This window comes from Falco cherrug, chromosome 11, assembly GCF_023634085.1.
Source record: "Falco cherrug isolate bFalChe1 chromosome 11, bFalChe1.pri, whole genome shotgun sequence".
Classification (NCBI taxonomy): Eukaryota; Metazoa; Chordata; class Aves; order Falconiformes; family Falconidae; genus Falco; species Falco cherrug.
Window position 1 is genome coordinate 9,420,972 of NC_073707.1, and position 18,127 is coordinate 9,439,098.

Here is an 18,127-nt window from a genome sequence, read left to right on the forward strand (position 1 = left end):
CTTTTTGTTTCAAGTAAGACATAGGATTCTTTTTCTGATGCATTCTTTTCTTAGTCATGGCTTTTTTCCTCTCCCCTGTTTAAATCCCTCTTCCTAATCTATTACTCCTCTAAGGTGCTTCTCCTTGTTCGCATTTTTTTGCACTAATAGTACCTACTGTGGTCCCTCTTCTGAAAACCTTTGTTCTCTCCTCCTTTCCTTATCTCAGATGTTTAAATGGTAAGTACAGTGTTCGGCTGTATTCTGTTGTATTCCATTGTATGCCTTGTCTGAGCTGCGTACTGAAGGCTTAGACCTGAAGTAGTTCTTTCTGTAGGATTTTTCCGTAGGATTGTGCTGCTGCTTTCCCCAACTATTGTGCTTTCTGCATTGGCCCTTTCAGGAGAGTATAGGCCAGTCTGTTAACAAACGGTAGTCACAATGCTCTCCTCCTGCACTGGGGTAGACAAGCAGGATTTGAGGTCTTGTTTTTTCATTAATCATGTATTCCTTTGTGTATTTTGAAACAGGAGAATTGTGGCATGTCTGTGTGTAACGGAAAAATCTATATCCTTGGTGGAAGACGAGAAAATGGTGAAGCCACAGACACTATTCTTTGTTATGACCCTGCAACGGGCATTATCACAGGAGTAGCAGCCATGCCCAGGCCAGTATCATATCATGGCTGTGTGACGATTCATAGATTTAATGAAAAAGGCTTTAAACTGTAATTTTCTTGAAAAAAGAAGATGATGGCATGAATGAATCCAGTGGTCTGCTGCAAGACAGGCTTTTTAAAGATTCCTGAAATGGGAAAATGCCCTTTCCCTGCCTAAGTGTCATACGAAAATTATATCCTGTGCCTTTAGAAAAAGGGTTAATTTAACTTACAAAACAAGTCTACAAATCTATCCAGTAACCAGAGTTCAGTTGTATCTGCTGTGGGCTCTGATACAAGAGCAGTAGTAGTACATTGTACTGGTGTTCAGCAAGTTTTTCCTGTATGTGATTAGTAATTAAATTCTTGGAAGCTTTTAGGAGAAAGTGCCTTCACAGGCATTTGTGCCTGTGTCCTAAGAAGCGGTATCTGCAAGGTGTTTCAGGTTCTGCTAATTGGAAAAATACATAGGCAAGTAAATTCCAGAGAATCATCTAGGATAACAAACTAAAATTAAAAAAAACTTATATAATTCATATGCACAGCATTCTTACAAGCAGATTGCTTGGCTTAACCAAGTAGATTTTATGTTGGATTATGCATGGTTTGGAATTTAAAAAAAAAAACAAAAACAAAGCCACCCAAACAAACAAAAACCAACCAAAAAACCCAAACTGCATAGGACAAATACTAGAATCTGAGGAATGCTTTTTTTCTGAAGGAGAAACTGGTTGTTCAGTGAGCCACTGCGACACGCTGCAGTGACGATTGTGTGCCTTAACACTATGGACCTTATTCATAGTGTTGCTGAATGTTCATCAGAAGTACAAGGCTCCGTGACATGGAAAACTAGTGACCACTGGGCTGTAGGCGTAGAATCATAGAATCATTGGGTTGGGAAAGACCTTTAAGATCGTAGAGTGCAACGGTAAACCTCACACTGCCAAGTCCACCACTGAACCATGTCCCCAAGTGCCACGTGTACGCACTCATACTATCTCACTTCTTTAAAGCTGGATCTCAGCTGCCCTGCAGACCACATGGGAAGAAGGCAGACTAATGCATTTGAGTGGACTGCAAAGCTTAGTATTTTTTTAATTTACATCACACTGCATAGACCCGTCAGGGTGTGAAGCAAATTTTGGATCCTAGTTTTTAACTTTTTCAATAGTATGGCTGAAGTCTGAAAATTACTGGGTTCACTCTTTGCTCGCTGCAAAGTATCTCTAAACTGTTCAAGAAATAAGGGATGATGAATTCTGGATTCTTCTGCTTTTCTGAATCCCATGATAAATTACCTGATGATAGAGGTGGGGACTTGGGTTGCAGCTTACAGCTTATAAATTGGTCTTTCAGATATCTTGTCTGCAGAGATGGCAGGGTACCTGCCAAGTATTTCTTGGCTTTTCTTCAGACAATCACTTACTTTAGCACAGTTAAACTACTGTATAAGCTGCTTGGCCACAGATAAAGTAGTTCTGGAAAGTTCCTTCCTATCACCAGAAAAAAAACTGTGGACCTATCCATGTAGCCATATGAGGTAACTCCCACATAACATGTTCTGGATAGTTTTGAAGCCTAGAAGGGGCCTGTATTTTATTGTCCTGTCCCCTCATCTTTTTTTTTTTTTCCCCCCTTTTTTAAGTAAACGTATTTTTTTTAAGTCCTTCCTAGATTTCTGTACTAGAACTCTTTATTTCCAGTACACAGTTGCATAGTTGAGGCACAAGTTCGTAAAAACTGAAGTAGCACTTGAGAGTTGGAGAATGAATAGGATTGTCTGTGTACCAATTTCCTGTTAATCGCCAAAAACCTCAGGAACTGCCCTTCAAAGGAATTCTGAGGACAGCAGCCAGTAAGGAAGTTGGTCAGTGCCAGGGCAGGGGAAAAAAAAACCCAAAACATAAGGCCCCTGCAGAGACAGCCCTGGCCTCAGGCTTCTGGTCTCCATGCTTGCTCAGGAGGGTGAAAACAAGCACCATCTCTGGAACATTGTTCCGCTGGACTTTCTTCATCTGTTTTCCCAGAGTATTTCTTTATGAGATGGAAATTCTGACCCTCAGTGAAGCCATGCCAAACTGGGAGTCAGCATTTTCCATAAGATATGGTCATGACTTTTAAAGAGCACTGGGAGCTGCACTTTGTGATGCATTAACTTGTAACCTCAGGAAAGGACACAAATTTCAGGTTCTGACTGAATACCAAACACTGCTTTGTATATGTTAAAAATACTGATAAAATACAAATTTCTGTGTATCAGTGATGTAATTAGGAAGTTGGTCCCTGAGCATGTACATTCACATTGCCCTAAAAAAGATTAAGTCCCTTGGTAACGTAAGACAAATGAGTCAGATAAATTAATCCTTTTCTAAGTTCCTTGTGTTTCTGCTCACCAAGTGTTACTTTAAAAAGGTAATTTCAGTACCTGTGAATAAGGTCCATTGATAGCAATGATAATTGCCCAGTAACTGATACTGTATACTAACACTGTATGTAACTAGTGCCATCATTGTAAATGAAAATGTAAAAAATGATAGGAGCACTTAATTAGAGGTGCAATTTGAAAAACGTTCTCCTTTCCTTTGATTTCCTTCTTGCTTGTATTGAGACTTCTAATGTTGATTGTCATGCTAAACTGGTTTTAAACATTCTTTATTCTGTAGAACAATGTTGTTTATGTATAGATATCTTTTAACCTGTTCATAATACTGCACTACTCTGTAAATAACAAGATACTGCTTTCTGTGGTTTTGAAAATTCATTTTATAGTTTAGTTGTCTTTTCTTAACAATGTATGTACTGTTACCTATTATTTTGAAAATGACAGTGTTTAATGAACCAGCAAATGCAGAAATGTAGATGTAGAAGAAAACTTCTGCTTACAATTCTTGAGAACCTATATTCAATGCTGAACAGTTACATGTGTGGAGCATTGCTAAAATGGCAGTTACTCATGCAATGATTTCCCTAAAACAAGCAGTGAAATTCTTTTTGTTTGTTAACTGTAAATAATTTGCACTTATGGCCTGCTCTGTTAGAAAATTATTTTTAGATGTACTAGAAAAGAACAATTCGACTTTGGCTTAACGAAAACTTACCGTTTTTCTAGAAGGATGCATTAATTTGGAAGTAGCACTGCTGAGCCACCTGTTCTCCGATGCATTTCACTTAGGTATAGATGAGTTCAAAGATTTAAACTCTCACTATTACGCTTGTAGTTTATGTGCAATCTGGCTGCTTCTAGTTTATGGGCTTGAGCAGCAAGCTGGGGTCTTTTTGTCTCAGGAGAGAAAACTATGTCATCTAGTATAATCAAAAGATTTCTATCATAAATGTTTTTTTATGATGGAAAAAAACATCATAATAGGTTTGGTACCTCTGCACAAAGATGTAACTTCAGTCTAACCATACATGGCAAGAGGGCTCAAGTATCTCAAGTCACACCTAAAAAAAAAAATTTTAAGAGTTGTCTAATGTTTCACCCCACTAAATAGATAATTAGAGAAATCAAGTATTTCAGTCTTAAATAAGGGTAAATGTTTTCCTCTCAATTTTAATGTCCACTTCATGAATTACATCCTTCTGTTCTTAGCAATATGATGTTAATTGAAAAGAAAGTCAATGCTTTTTGCAGCCTGACTTCGAGAAGGTTCTGAATAGGTAACATCAGTCCTGCATTACAGCAGAGCTCATAGCCTGCCGCTTTTAGACATACCATGCATTCCCTTATTTTGCAGCCATCGAGCATGTAACTTTGCCTGGTAATCATTGTTTCGCCTGTAGGCTCCCTTCTTGGTAATGCTTAAGTAGGCATATTTTGTGGAATCTCTTCCATTTTTACCATCAGATGATTCCTGTTACACTATGTGCCTGGTATGCATTTTGAGGATTGGGCACTGTGCTTTCTGCTTTTGGCACCAAGGGTCCAGAGTTGTAGTTACTTTCTTATTTTAATTGGCACCAATGCAGTTCTCATCAAAGATTGCTTTTGTTCCTATTCTCTGAAGCACAGGTGTCTTTAATGCAGATTATGTTGATATGAAACCTTATCATAATTTAGTCAAGCTTTTTAAATGGTATTTTTAATACTGCACATTTTTGAGAGAGGCTGACGATGCAGGGAGAGGAGGTGCTCACCTTGACAGCAGTTCAGAGGAAGCTTTGGTCGCTTGTGCTTCAGAGTAAGGACACTGCTGACTGCTCCAGCTTCTTCCTCAAAAGTTGAGTTTACCACATTATCTTAGATAGTTACTCAATTTAGCATGTTTTTGTTTTATTTGAACTGCAAGGACAAAACAAGAAGCAATCCCACTCCCTGTGATTTCATGTTCCCCTTCAGCCCAAGGCACGGTGGTGTGCTGGAACAGTCACCCCTGGCAGCTAGGCAGAGCTGTGAACTTAGTCCAGCTCCAAAGAGAGAGATGAGAGAAACTCATTGGTGCAAGGTGAGAGATACCAGGAGGAAACACACTGCCTTTGGGGTTTGTGTGTTTGGCTGGGCTCGCCTAAACCAAGATGTTCTGGATGCTCATAAGTTTCCAATTCCAGGTGTTGAAACTCAGCTGGTAAAAATATTTCGCATTTGTCAACTTGGTGAACTGAGCTGAGTGATAAAGATGCCTATATGGTCACAGTCTTCTAGTGGCAGCGTTCAAGAAAGCCAAAGATTTGTATTTCGGAATTGCCCATCCGGGCAAGCATATGTGGGGCTTTTTCTACCATTGAAGATGGCAAAAGCCAATTCAAGAGCGTTAAGAAACTCACAAGACTTGATCACTGTGAGGCAAAATGAGTATTTTCATCTGAATGTAGTCTTGTGCACACAAGAAAGCACAAATGAAATGGTTTGTTGTGCCTGGTTAAAAAAAACCTGAGCAACATAGAAAAGGAGTCTACAAGATTAGATGAGATTTTTAAGCAGACGTTTGCTGTCTGGTTGGGGGCCAAGCAGTAATTTCTTTTTAAATACATCCAGCGCGCAAGTTTTCTCAGTGTTGAATTATTTCAGGTGGCATTAATAAAAATGGATCTGACTGTCAGTTTATGATGATTGTGTCAGTGCTATGCACATTGCCACAAAACAGTAAGCAGCCTCCTGCCAACCCCAAACCAGATGTGTGAATCACAGGTTCTCTGCATGCTGGCCTTGCGTCAGCAGTCTTCCATAACTAATGTTACACATAAGTTCATGTTACTCAAAGTGTATCATCCTGATAACGTTACTAAGAACTCTTATTTACAGGAACATTTCTCTTTTTTTTTTCCTAATGTAGTGCTCCAGTCTATGCTCATGTTTATTGTGCGCACATCTGCGCGTGTGAGTAATTTTGTGATCATTTTCTGGTAGTGCTGTTACAAGTAATGCACATAAGAGCCCCTGTGTACAGCATGTAATTATGGCTTACTTTGTATTATTAGTTCCAAAGAAAATGTGTGTTAATTCTGAAAATGCCTGTGCCTTGAATTTACCTATATTTTTATCTATTGTGAAAAAGAGCTTGGATTACTTCTCCCAGTTTATCGTTATTAGGATCGGTCTTGCTGTCTAGACTGTTGATGCGCTTCTAAGAGAAACAAATCTTGCCATTCATTAATTAGAATAGTTAAACCTCTTGTTTAGAATATGCCTAGAATGCTTCCATTATTGCAGTGCTATGGCAGATTTAATCTAGGGAAATTGGTACTTGGTTTTCTCCTATGTTTTGTTTCCAGCACTCCTTGGTGACGAAGGATTTGAGTTCAGTCTTTGACTTCTTGTCCATAACATGTACAGTCTTGTGTTTTAGTCAATAGCTTCTGCAATATTTCTGAATGCTCTGACTTGTCAGTCATGAACCTCTTGTTCAATATACATAATATGAAGCAGTGATATGGTGCAGCATGGCAATAAGCAAATCAAGAGACTTGAATGTAATGTACTATTACTAACTTCATCTGTGTAAATGCTGGACCTATGAGTCATTCTCCTTTTGGAGCACCTGTAGCAATTTGGAGTCGGATTGTAGGAGCTATTTGGCTGTGGAAAGAGAGTTTACCTCCTGAACTGTTACTCCTATGATATTTTATCTTCACTTGAAATCATGTTTTGATTTTCCTTTTTTGCTGAGGAAAACAGCAGTTCATGTTATTCCTTGCCAGTTCCTTTATTTACAGAAACATAAAAGGCATAGTTGCGTGAAGAGCTCATCTTGTCTTCAAGAAAAACCTGGTGCAGCACAAATGACATTTGAACAAATAAAGTGCAGACCACTTACAGTGTGCCAGACTCAATGTTACATTATCTCGCATATAACATTAAGGTCTTCGGATTGTGCTGACAGTAGAAAAGTGATTTTGTAATGTAGCACAATTGCAATAACACCTGTTATATTTAAATCTATTTCTTGCATAATTCTACAAAAGTTTTTTAAAGTTCAGTGTACCTAATAAACATTTGCCTTTTCAATAGTTCGCTGTGTTTTATTTAGGTTATGAGAAGTTCCAGGGTGGGGCTTGGTGGTGCAAGGAGGAAACTCCTTCCTGTTTTTTCTGGTTCATTTCACTTCAGTTCTGCCGCTTTGCAGTCTCCATATCTGTCAGTCAGTCCATCCTTCTCTCTCCCAGTCTAGGTGTTTTCCCTGGTCATCTTTCTGTCCTCCTCATGGAACTTAGTATTGATGTGAATAAAGGCAAGCTGGAGGCCGTGCAGAAGAGTAAACTTAAAAGAGAAAAATGATACAGCCAGGGGGTGGGATGTGAAATACTGGTTAGTCCTGGGTGTTGTGATGAGCAGACTTGGAAGACAAAACCAGCATGGGAGATCTGGAAAAGGTAACAATGCTAGGGAGGTGACTGGCAACAACACAGGTTGGAAGGAGTCCTATAGAAAGTTTATTTTAAAATTAGAACTTGCCTGTCTCAAGGTTCCACTTGCAGATGGCAGAGTAAGGGTTCAGACTGTGATGGAGAGGTACACCTGCAGCTGAACTGATAGGAAGAAAGCATTTGGTTTAATACCCTTTTTTTTTTTTTTACAGATTAATCCATCTTTAGTGGAACACTAATCTGTACTCCTGTGTTCCTCTTCCCTATAACATGCATTCTGGATCTCAGACTTGGAACTTGTCCTTCATGTAATCCTAGTCCTGCCACCTTCCCAAAAACATTTCTTGTAGGTATTGTGGCAATCAAATACAGCTTCCATAGCTTTGCACTGTAGCCCATGTTGATCTAATCTATATCACAAGTCTATTCCTGGTGATGTATTCAGACATGGGGTGTTCTGGATACACAAAAAATAAAGACCAAGGCACTGGGGCCCTGATAACTCAATATACTCTGTGTCTCTGACACAGAAGTGTAAAAGAAGCTTTTCGTAGAAATAGTGCCAGAAATTCTGCATTCTAATATAATCTACTTAAATGGACACGATAATACTGATACATCCTTTATGGGGTTTTTTTGCAGTTTTGAGATGCAGAAGACTGAAGTAGCTGCACTAGTTTCAATAGTTTTGAACCTGCCCCCACAGAGATGAGGGAGTGTATGTCAGTACTATTGGGATATGTTGTGGTTTTCAAATACCTTCTAACACGAAATAAAACTTGGCAAGCCAACAGTGTCTGCTGCAGTTCTACACTGCAGCCAGGCTTATTTACAGCAACCAAGTGGCTCTTGCTGTGGTGCCAAAAGTAAGTTACAACCCAAGTTCAATGCTTGCAGAAGTTTACTTTTCTGGAAGTTGCCTGAGACGGAATCCACAGACTGCAAAGCAATGGAAGTATTTTTGAGGGACTAGAAGCCCACCTTAAGGTGTGTCTTAAATGTAGTCAACTGGTAGCAATATTTCAACAGCAGCCTTTTCTTCCTCTTTCCATATAGCAGGAGGAAGAAAATAAAATTGAACTACATTACATACATACTTTTCCTGATGAGCATGATACAAATGCGAGTACAAGAGTCTCCATCGATTTGCTGTAGTTCACGTTTGTTGCTTTGTAAGAAGTCGGAAAGCTGTTGTAGTAGTGGTCCTGAAATATAAATAAATAAATAAATAAAGGAATTCAAGGGCTAAGCCTTGAACATTCAGCATACACTTGCTAATTAGTGGCCTCATAAATGAGCTGCAAGTACACCTCTGAGCGGGATGTTAATTTCTGCCGGTTAGCAGCTCGCTGCATGGGCCGCGGGGCTGCCGCAGGCAGGTGCTACAGCCCGGCCAAACCCGAACCCCCGCTGCAGTATTAACTACGCAGATTTGGGCAGGTTTACCTCAGATTTGAGGGACTATGAGACACGGCAAGCAGTAAGTACGGTACGAGATTTTCCTGAAGCCTATTTTTAGTCAGATCAGGGCAGGAACTCCCTTCAGCAGCCTTGTGTGGGCGGGGGGCCGCCGTCCCCCCGGGCGGGCTGCTGGCACCTCACGCCTCCCTCAGCCCAGGCCTCGCCTCTTCGTTGGTTTTTTGGCGAACTGTCAGCCTTTCACTGAACATCTTCCGTCTCGAAACGTCTTTCTCAAATTTTATGACTAATAACAATGCGGTTGTTCCACCCAGTAAGTCAGGACTCGGCCAATATATGAATATACCCCCACAGGAGCCTCTCGGTGTCGCTCACCGCGGGGCTGAGGGGAGGCGGCCGCCCGCCGCCACCGCCGCGCTGAGGGAGGCCCCACGGCCCCGCATCCCCGCCCCCCCCCCCCCCGAGCCCCGCCGCGCCGCCGCCCCCGCCGCGCCGGCACCTGCCCGCGGCAGCAGGTGCGGGACCCCCGCCCGGGGAGGCCGCCGGCCCCGCCCCGCCCCCTCGCCGCTGTCCGCCTGCGCGGGCCCCGCCCCGGCGGCTGACGGGCAGCCCGGCACACGGCCCTGCGCTCATGGCGGCGGCGGCGCTGCTGGCGGTGGTGGCGGGCCGGGGCGGCGGGGGCCGGCGCTGAGCGCCCCGGGGCGGGGCGGCGGGCGGGGGCGGCCGGTGGCGGCGGCGGCGGGGCCGGGCGGCGCGCGGCGGAGCGCGGGTGAGCGGCGGGGCGGGCGGGGGCGGGGGGGGAGGAGCGCGCGGCCGCGGCGGCTTTGTGTGCGCGGCGGGGGGAGGGGAGCGGCGCCGCCGCGCACGTGGGCCCGGCCGCGCGGGGGCCCGGCCCCGCCCCCAGCGCGCTGAGGGGGCGCCCCGACACCGGCCCCGCCGCCCCCCGGGCCCCTGGCGCGCCGCGTCCTCGGCTTCACCTCACACGGCTCCCGCTGCCGCCCCACGGCCCGGCGGGGCGCGCAGGGGGTCGAAGCGCCGTCCCCCCGGCTCGGAGGGGCCGCGGGGCGGGGCGGGACCGAGCCCGCCGCGGGAGGGGCGGGAGGCCAGCCCCCCCCCCGCACCCCCCAGGGCCGCCCAGCAGACCCCGGCCCGGCAGCGGGGACCCTCGGCGGGGCGGTGCCCCTTGAAGCCCCCGTGCCGGGCTTTGCAGGTTAACCTGTGGCGACGGGGGGAGGGGTGTCCGGCGCCCCGGCCGCAGGCCTGCCCGGGCTCGGGGGTGGGAGCCTGCCCGGGGGGTCGCGGTGGGTGACCTTAATGCTTTTTATTTTTCTTCTCAGTGGAGCAGTGGGGAGATCATGTCTGGGATCAAGAGAGTGATCGCGGAGAAGGACCCCGACTACGAGGAGATCACTGTCGTGCATCCCAACAAGCGTTACAAAGCAGCCGAGCAGTCAGGTAGGAGCTGGCTGAAGTGAAGGGGTCTCCCGGGGGGGATTGGAAATGCTGGGGGTGTGCGTGCTGCCTGCGGACCGGGCGGGAAGGGGCCGGGGTAGGAGCTGAGGGGTCGGACGAAGGGAGCTAGCGATACCTCTGAATTACCAAGCGAACGTGTGATTGTCATACACGGTGCGGTTCCAACCCACTAGCTGAACCGTAAGTAAGGTGTGAGGACGCAGGCTTTGGTGCGTGGTAGCAGCTAGAGCACGAGCCCTCCAGGGCCCCAGCCGTGTGCTTTGGTTCCCGTTGCTTGCTGAAGTATTATTTGCCAGTGCATCTTCCCAGCAGTTACCCATGCTGAGATGTGCTCCTGACTGTGCATCTGTTTTGCAGTTTCCAGAAAGATTGTCTGGTAGTTTGGGGGATACAGGTCGCAGCACAGCATGGCAGGGGGAGCAATCCATGACCCGGCAGTAGGAATTAGAGAAGTCCACAACCCTGCGGTAGGTAGAGTGGCTCTCGGAAGGTGACAGATGTTTGCAAGAGGAGTCAGATAAAGTGAAAGGGAGCAGCATAGAAGGGGTCAGCTAGGGAGGAGGAAGGGGCTTTGAAAGATGCAAGGGAGGAGGAGGAGCAGGAGCAGCTACTTGACTGAACGAAAGGTGGATAAAGAAGGTGTAGTGTAGAGAGTAGCTGGATGAGTAGGTTTGTGTTTGGCACGCTTGGATATGCTTGCTTTGGGAACCAGCCTGTTGGCAGGGTGCCAGGGACAGGTTGCAGTCATCTCTGGGCAAATGAGAGTAGAGCTTCTTGCCCCTGGGACAGGGAGTAGGCTAGTGATTTTTGGCATAGCACAGCTAGTGAGAGAATCGTGATGGGAGGAGCTGACAAACAGGGAGGTGAGAAAACCGAAGCTGGCTGTGGGATCTGAAGAAGATCCAGGAACAGAGCAGGATGCCAGCGCTGCCAGTTGGAGAGGGACAGATGATGGCTTTGTGGGTGATGCTTTGGACAATGGCATACAGCTGGACAGGTCTGAGGAGGCTGAACTCTGAGTTGAATGTGTTGCTGGGCAGGTCCTGTCTGCCAGGTTGGTTCGGGGCCCCGACAGCGAAGCTGTGCTGGAGCTGGCCGTGGCAGAAGAGCCTCACCACTCCCAGCCGCCTGCCCTGCCTGGCTGCCAGAAGTCGCCACCCTCTGTGGTGGAGTGTCCCAGGGACTGCAGACAGATTTTTGATCTGCTTCTGAAGCAACTTTTCAGAAGGGCTTAATAATTAGCAGGCAAAGTCTCAGGGCCTTGCAAAACTGTCCTTGCCAAAGTGAACTTTGTCTTCTCCTCCAAATTGGCTTCTTTCTTGCTCTTGTGGAAGATCTTGGACTTTCAATACAAGAATTCCTTAAGTATGCAAATTTCACTAGCACGATCTTAATTAGGGACTGTGGTTGACACTAAGCTGGGAAAAATATAAAAATAAAGTGTTCTTAAAAGCCTCTGTAATGGAACCACAAATCCTAAAGTGCTTTAGTTATCATAATGCTGGTGTTGCATAGCATCAGTCTCGGGAAGAGATGCAGTTGTCCCTGTCTGAACTGTGTGTCTCATACCTTAACCTGTGCAGGTTTATTTTAAGTGTAGCCTTACATGTGAATTTCCTAGGCATGGTGTTCATGGCTGGAGGAAAATTATATCCCTCTGGTATTTAGATTTGCATTACTCACACAGGTTCAACCGTAATTCTTTTTTAACGTTGGCTTTAACTATTTCTGGTCCTAGAATATACATATATGTACACACGTGTATCTAGAAATAAGTAAAAATATTTAGGGTACCCCTGTTGCATATACAAGCATCAGCTGCCTTACTCCTGTTACAGGTACCTGATCAGATGGTAAGATTATGTATGCTAGCTGGAGCATAGCAGCAAAGTCTTGACTTGCTTTTGATTTATTTATTCTTTCTATTGGGATATTAGAAACCTCTTCAAACAGCTATGTACCCTTCAGTAAAACAAATGCTTCCTCTGAAGCTCAAAACAAAGTCTTGCTGCTGTTGCCTCCTATTCCATGTAGAAACAATGTGAGACCTTTTTCAGAGGCACCCGGGCTGTTTCTCTGATCTGCTTTGCAGTGGGGTCGCTGTACTTCTGACACAGGCTGGAGGACCTTTTCCGTGCTTTCTTCTAGAAGTACAATTCCTGCTTTTCCAAGTTCTTGCTTAGAACTTGATAAAAAAGATGTTGTTTGAACCCCCTTGATATAATCGAGGTGATATAAAGGAAGGGAAGTATTAAAGTCTACAGTAGGTGTAGAGCAAAAAGAATTGTTCTTTCTGTGTTTATACGTGTTCGAGAAAAACACAATGAGATGCCAATTTAGTTCTTAGCTGCTAATTTCCATAATGTATTTGCACAGTTTGAAATATTGAACTACTTGCTTTCTACCGAGGTCAATAAACTACTGAAGGGCTAAAATTTTTTGACTGCTGTGCTGGAAGTGGGTTTTGTAAGAGGTAGACCAGCTTTCGATACTGTAGTTTCCTTTGTGGGTAATAAAAGGCTTGTAGGCGCTCCAGAGCAGGCTGCGCTTCACGCCAGCGCTGAACGTATAAAGTACTAGTTTGCCTTATTATTGCTGCATGATGTGGTGTAAATTTCCTGGATATGAATCGGGCCAAAGAGAGCAGAAAAATGTACGTAGCGTTCCAGTGTACTCCTGCGCAATCGCAGCAGTAACTGCACTTGGCCATAGTACTTTAGAGTTTTCCTTTTACTGTTTACAGCTTTACTGAGACAGAAGTAAACAAACTGGTCCTGTTCTTCCCATCTTCTGTTATATGTCATCTCAGACCTAAAAAGGGAAAAAATAGCTCTCTGCATAAGCCAGCTTTTAAAGATACATGTGGTTTTTGTTAAGACAAATTACTTACTTTTGCAGAAAGATGATCCTTCCCTTTTTTTGTGTGTGCTGAACTTACTATCCCTACACTTCTCATTCCATGATGATTTGTGATGTTTATGCTTTCAAATAGAGCCTCAAAAATAGAAATATGAAACTTCCTCCTTCTTTATTTTCCATGTGTGGCCTTGTACAGCTCGAGATGTTGCTGTGCAGAAGATTGAGACAATTATAAAAGAACAGTTTGCCGTCGAAATGAAGAGTAAAGAACATGAAATTGAAGTTATAGATCAGGTAAAAAGGTTTTGTTCTTAAAAATACACAAGGTCCTGGTGTATTGGGGTTTGGAGGGATTGCTGCAGTGGTTACCCGTTACTATATGTTATCTCTTCTTTTTGTAGCGCCTGATTGAAGCAAGAAGGATGATGGATAAGCTGCGTGCTTGTATTGTGGCTAACTATTATGCATCTGCTGGTCTCCTTAAAGCTGGAGAGGTAAAAATTGCTTTGGGAGTAATAAGATTTTAGGGAACGTTTTCAAAGGACGATGTGTAGTTCACTGGTTGTTCAGCTGATACTTGTTTTTGAGATGTGATTTTCTGAAATGGTGGAATACGATCTGCAAATGGGGTGGCAGTGGGAGAGGACACCTGTGCATCACCAGCTGGGCCTCAGGTACTTGGCAAAGTCTTCAAGGAGCAGTTGAAAAGTCATTCAGCAGCCCTCAGTTCTGGTTTCTGAAATGCTCTGTGCTTTTTTTTTTTTTTTATCAGTTCTTGCACGAGAGCACCTTGCTTCTCACACACTGCACAGTTTGTCCTTGCAAAACGATGAAAAGTGGGGAACATGGTTTCCCATTTTGCAAGAAAAGAGTGGAAGCAGATGGATTTTGGAACCTCTCAGGAAATAAAAATTAAAAATCAAGACTTCTTGAGGCTTGGGCAGTGCCATGACACCATCCTCCTTTTACCCTGGCAGCCAGTCTGTTAATGATTTGGTGAACAGACTGATGGCAGCAATAAAGCCTGAGGTAAATCAAGGAGATATCACAGAGAGATTAAAAATTCACAACAGGATTAAAAAAAAAACCAAAACCCGAACCCTGTTAGTGAAACCCCAGTTCTGAGCACTCTGTCCTTAGTGGGGTGGTAATCGTAGGGTGTTCATGGCTCGTGCGGACTCATGCAGATTGGCGTGTAGTTCACTACCAGCATAGGTATTTAGTTAGCATCTTTCAGTACAGGGAGTTGATCTAATTTCCAGTAAATATCTGAGCTGATTTTTGGAAGCTGTAGGTGGATGCTGCAGACCTGGGTTTTACTCTAGTCCCATGAGAATTTCTGTTCAAAGCAGTGGCTCGCACTGATCCTCCTGGTTTTCCTGTTGTGGTTTCCAGAAGACTTGGAGTGGGGTAAAAATAAAAAGGTCTAGCTTGTTTTTCCCTCACTGAACTTAGATTGAGCAGCTGGAGTTGAAAAAGGTTGTGGTAGTATTGGGAGGCTTGGAGATCCCTCTTTCCGCCCCTGGATTTTTGTGTAGGCAGTTGAAGAACATGAGCTAGATTCTGATCTTTGAAACTACTTTCATTCAGCATCACCGTGTGTCAGCAAGAGCTGTACCATCCCCTGTTCTTTACTCTTTCTGCCATGCAGGGTGTTCGGTTTTTCCTTGCTGATTTTCATGCTTGCCAGAAATAGCAACTTTTGTAATTGCTTCAAAGCATTCACAAAGTTTACTGGCGCATCCTTGCTTTGTTTAGTTTTCCTGTAGTTTTTATGAGCTAATGTAGCTGTATCTGCAATTACATTTTTACTTTTTTTTTTTAAGTCCTGATTTGCATGCAGGCTCTATCATTTCTGTTTTTGTTTTGAAGTTGTTACTGCTTTCAATTTTCTTTGTTGCCTGATTTTAATGTGTGCTTAATGTATGTTTGACTTGGCAGTGAATGATTGTCTTGTTTCTGCTTCTGGTAGAACGGGAGTCTTTGCAGTTTAATTCAGAACCTCTAAGAAGATGATCTGCAAATTCCTAACCTGTTCTCATAAATATAAACAGTTCTTCATCCCAATGCTTGCTGGGTTTTGAGGCTTATGATTCTGTATAGTTAGTTTATTATGTTTTTCCACAAATTAGTGGACAAGTGTTGGTCATTTTACTTGACTAGAGGTTTTAAAAAAAGAGAGAGGTTCTTGGTGGTTTGATTTGTGTTTTGGGGTTTTTATGGTCCTGTTGTGTGTGTGCCTCTGCTGTTGGATATATGGATATGACTGTCATAAGCAGGTAATTGAGAGTTGGTAATTGCTTCACTTATGTACCTAACAGACAACTGGAAAGAAAGCTCTCAAATGGAACTTTGGAGTCCCAGGTGGGACAATGTTTAACTCCACTACTTTTACTACCTCTCAGGGGCAGTTCTGCTGCTCCGTGGTCCTGGTGTCTGTCCCCATGTCACGCCCTCAATCACGTTGGCAGAATTTTGAATCAGGGAATTTATATGGATTTAAAAAAACCCTGCAAAGGAAAAAAAAAAACCCAAACAAAACCAACAAAAAAAACAACCAAACAAAATAATTCCAAATCAGTTTCTTGATTTGTTTTACTTTGTGACCTGCCCCCTCCCCATGAATTATTGTGCTGTCCTGGCTGATGCGGGTGATTCGTGCAGGGAAGAGGAAAAGCTTCTTTCAGCTGGTACTGCCTGCAAGAAAAGGAACTCTAGAGTGAGTCTGTGGCTTCAGGAGCCAGAGTGAGTCTGTCTGTTGGTGCACTGCTGCTGGTAAGAGGGGTGTTTCTGCTGACTTGTTTCATCATCAGACCAAGGTGATGGGCAATACTGGTGACTGGGAGAAGTGGCCAAGGGACACTTGCTTTGAGTGATGAGTGTTTTCCTTGCTGTTTCTGAAGTTAAAACAAATGCAGGAGAGAAAAAAAAAAAAGGGGTGGGGGTGGGGCAACGGGCTTTGTTACAGTAATGAAAAAAACAAAAGAGATTTAAACATTCCTCTGCCCTGTCCTCCCCCTTGCAGGTTCAGGAGGATCTAAGTTTAGCTCCGAGATGTCCATTTTGAGGAAAGTTTGCAAGCATGCCTAAGCACCTTATTCTTTATCCTCTCTTATGCTTTGGGAGCAGACAGGGTCCTATGTAGCTTGCCTCATAGGCATTGACAAGACTGCCAGGGAGTATCAAACCTAAAGAGCCTGATGCATTTATGTACCCTGCTTGCCTGCAAGAATCGGGCAGCTGTGGCCTTTCTATGGTAAAAGACCGTAGGTGTTGGCCCAGGGAGGGAAGACGTTATTTTCAAAGGGACGTTATAGGTATTTGAGCTGGCTGCAGTCCTTTTCATAACCAGGTGGGTGTCTGAGATCACAGGGTCTAAAGGAACAGATTCAGTGTGGGGTGCTGTTTCTGTAGAACCATTTTAAGCTTTTATCTTCCGCAGCATATGTTTTTCCTGCAGGGCAGCTGATTAAATATTTGTTCTTTCTTCATACATTGACCTTTTCTCTTCTGGCACAGTTTTATTTTTACCTGGGCTGCAGGGAAATAGTAACCGGATCTGCCTGACCTCTTTGTTGCAGGGCACCAGGTCATGTGATGCAACAATTCTTAATCACCCTTCAATCAAGAAATTCTTGGAATCTCCCTCTAGATCATCGTCTCCAGCTAACCAGGGCTCAGACACTCCATCTGCCAACCACTCCGAGAGTGACTCGCTCTCTCAGCACAATGACTTTCTCCTGGACAAAGACAATAGCAACTTGGATGCAGACGAGCGGCTGACAAACAGCCTGGACCAGAGACAGAGCAGAAATACTGGCCGGGTAAAGTAAAACTCGAGTGGTGGTCAAGTTGTTGGACGTGTGTGCTCTGTCTGGACTCAGTGCTGGCACCAGGAGCTCTTCATGTTTTCACCCACCTTGCTGAAGATCTGTTTCTTACCCTCTCCAACTGCTTGCTCCCACTCTTTCAGCCTGGCTTTGCTGTAAGGCCAACTGAAGTGTATGTAACCTGGGTAACTCTTTTAACTCAGTCATGGCCAGCAGAGAGGTCAGCCAGGCAGTGGTGGTTGGTAGCCTCTGGGGAAGGAGGAGTTTCACAGCTTGAGCAAAGGGTTTTGCTGTGCAGATGGAAGTCAGGTCTGGAAGGGTAGAGCCTGGAGAGAAAAGCCAAGATGTGTCATTCCCAGCAGAGTTTTTAAGAAGTAATGCTGCTGCCTGTCCCTGGGTGCCCATGGGGACTGCATTGCTCAGAGTGGTTGAACCACTGGAGTTTGGGGTTTGGCCTTCTCAGCAGACTGTGGTGAAAACATAGTCACGCCGGTGGATTAGCTCACCCTGGGAGCATGAGCTGGCAGAGCCTGGGTGGATAGTTTGTTTTTCTGTTGGTGGTGCTGCTTGCAGTTGTGCTAATATCACTGTTTGCTTAACTCAGCCAGACTGACCCGGGTTAAAAATGCCTTTTCTCATTGTGTCCCTATACTTTTTTCTGGGTTCTTTGTGACCTGGATCCATTCCCTTTATGGCTCGCTGTGCAGCTTCAGAAATGCTTTACCTGTTCGCTGCAGTTAGCTGCGCCAGGGAGGCTCTCTCACTGACTGCAGGTGAAATGTGCCTTAGTAGGTGAGATGAAATTCCTCTGTTTCCTTTCAGTTCTTTTAAGCTGTCAGGCCTGCCAGAGGAGTAGAGCCTCTAACCCAGACCAGGGATAGGTATATCTCTGCATTCTGCAGCTGAACAAGTTGTAATAACATGGCAGAAAGAGCATCGATTTCTGCCTCCACTGAGCAGCATGACACCCTTGATAACAGGGCTGCAGTTTGCTGAAATTCTGCCTAGGGTCTATAGCAGAAGGCAGATACACAATGTGGACCCACCTATATCATAAACCACCAGACCAGTGTACTTGTTTCTGCACTGGGGGCATTGGTGGAGC

General features: G+C 44.6%; 2 protein-coding genes and 1 long non-coding RNA gene across 13 annotated transcripts in view; 2 read left to right on the plus strand and 1 right to left on the minus strand.

Annotated features, from left to right (window-relative positions):
* Positions 1-7,084, plus strand: part of KLHL24 (kelch like family member 24) — a 30,025-nt gene extending 22,941 nt beyond the window's left edge. For all 4 annotated transcript variants that reach the window (XM_027808966.2, XM_055723443.1, XM_055723444.1 and 1 more), the window contains one exon: positions 510-7,084. In XM_027808966.2, coding sequence (XP_027664767.1) covers positions 510-710 — 201 coding nt within the window. In that variant the 3' untranslated portion in view covers positions 711-7,084. The remainder of the gene's footprint in view (positions 1-509) is intronic.
* Positions 4,024-9,280, minus strand: LOC106631339 (uncharacterized). Its single transcript, XR_001334971.3, has 3 exons — positions 8,888-9,280; positions 8,539-8,646; positions 4,024-7,603 (listed from the first exon to the last, which is right to left on the minus strand). It is a non-coding gene; the product is annotated as an uncharacterized LOC106631339 (long non-coding RNA).
* A 206-nt stretch (positions 9,281-9,486) lies between these two features.
* Positions 9,487-18,127, plus strand: part of YEATS2 (YEATS domain containing 2) — a 50,023-nt gene continuing 41,382 nt past the window's right edge. For 6 of the 8 annotated variants that reach the window (XR_008734402.1, XR_008734403.1, XM_027808805.2 and 3 more), the window contains exons 1-4: positions 10,198-10,315; positions 13,389-13,486; positions 13,594-13,686; positions 16,774-17,016. Coding sequence is in view for 6 of the 8 variants with exons in the window: in XM_027808805.2 (XP_027664606.1) it covers positions 10,216-10,315; positions 13,389-13,486; positions 13,594-13,686; positions 16,774-17,016 (534 nt within the window). In the remaining 2 variants the exon portion in view is untranslated. Of the gene's footprint in view, positions 9,630-9,710; positions 10,071-10,197; positions 10,316-13,388; positions 13,487-13,593; positions 13,687-16,773; positions 17,017-18,127 lie in introns of those variants that run through there. The other 2 variants (XM_055723405.1, XM_055723406.1) reach the window with 2 other exon arrangements.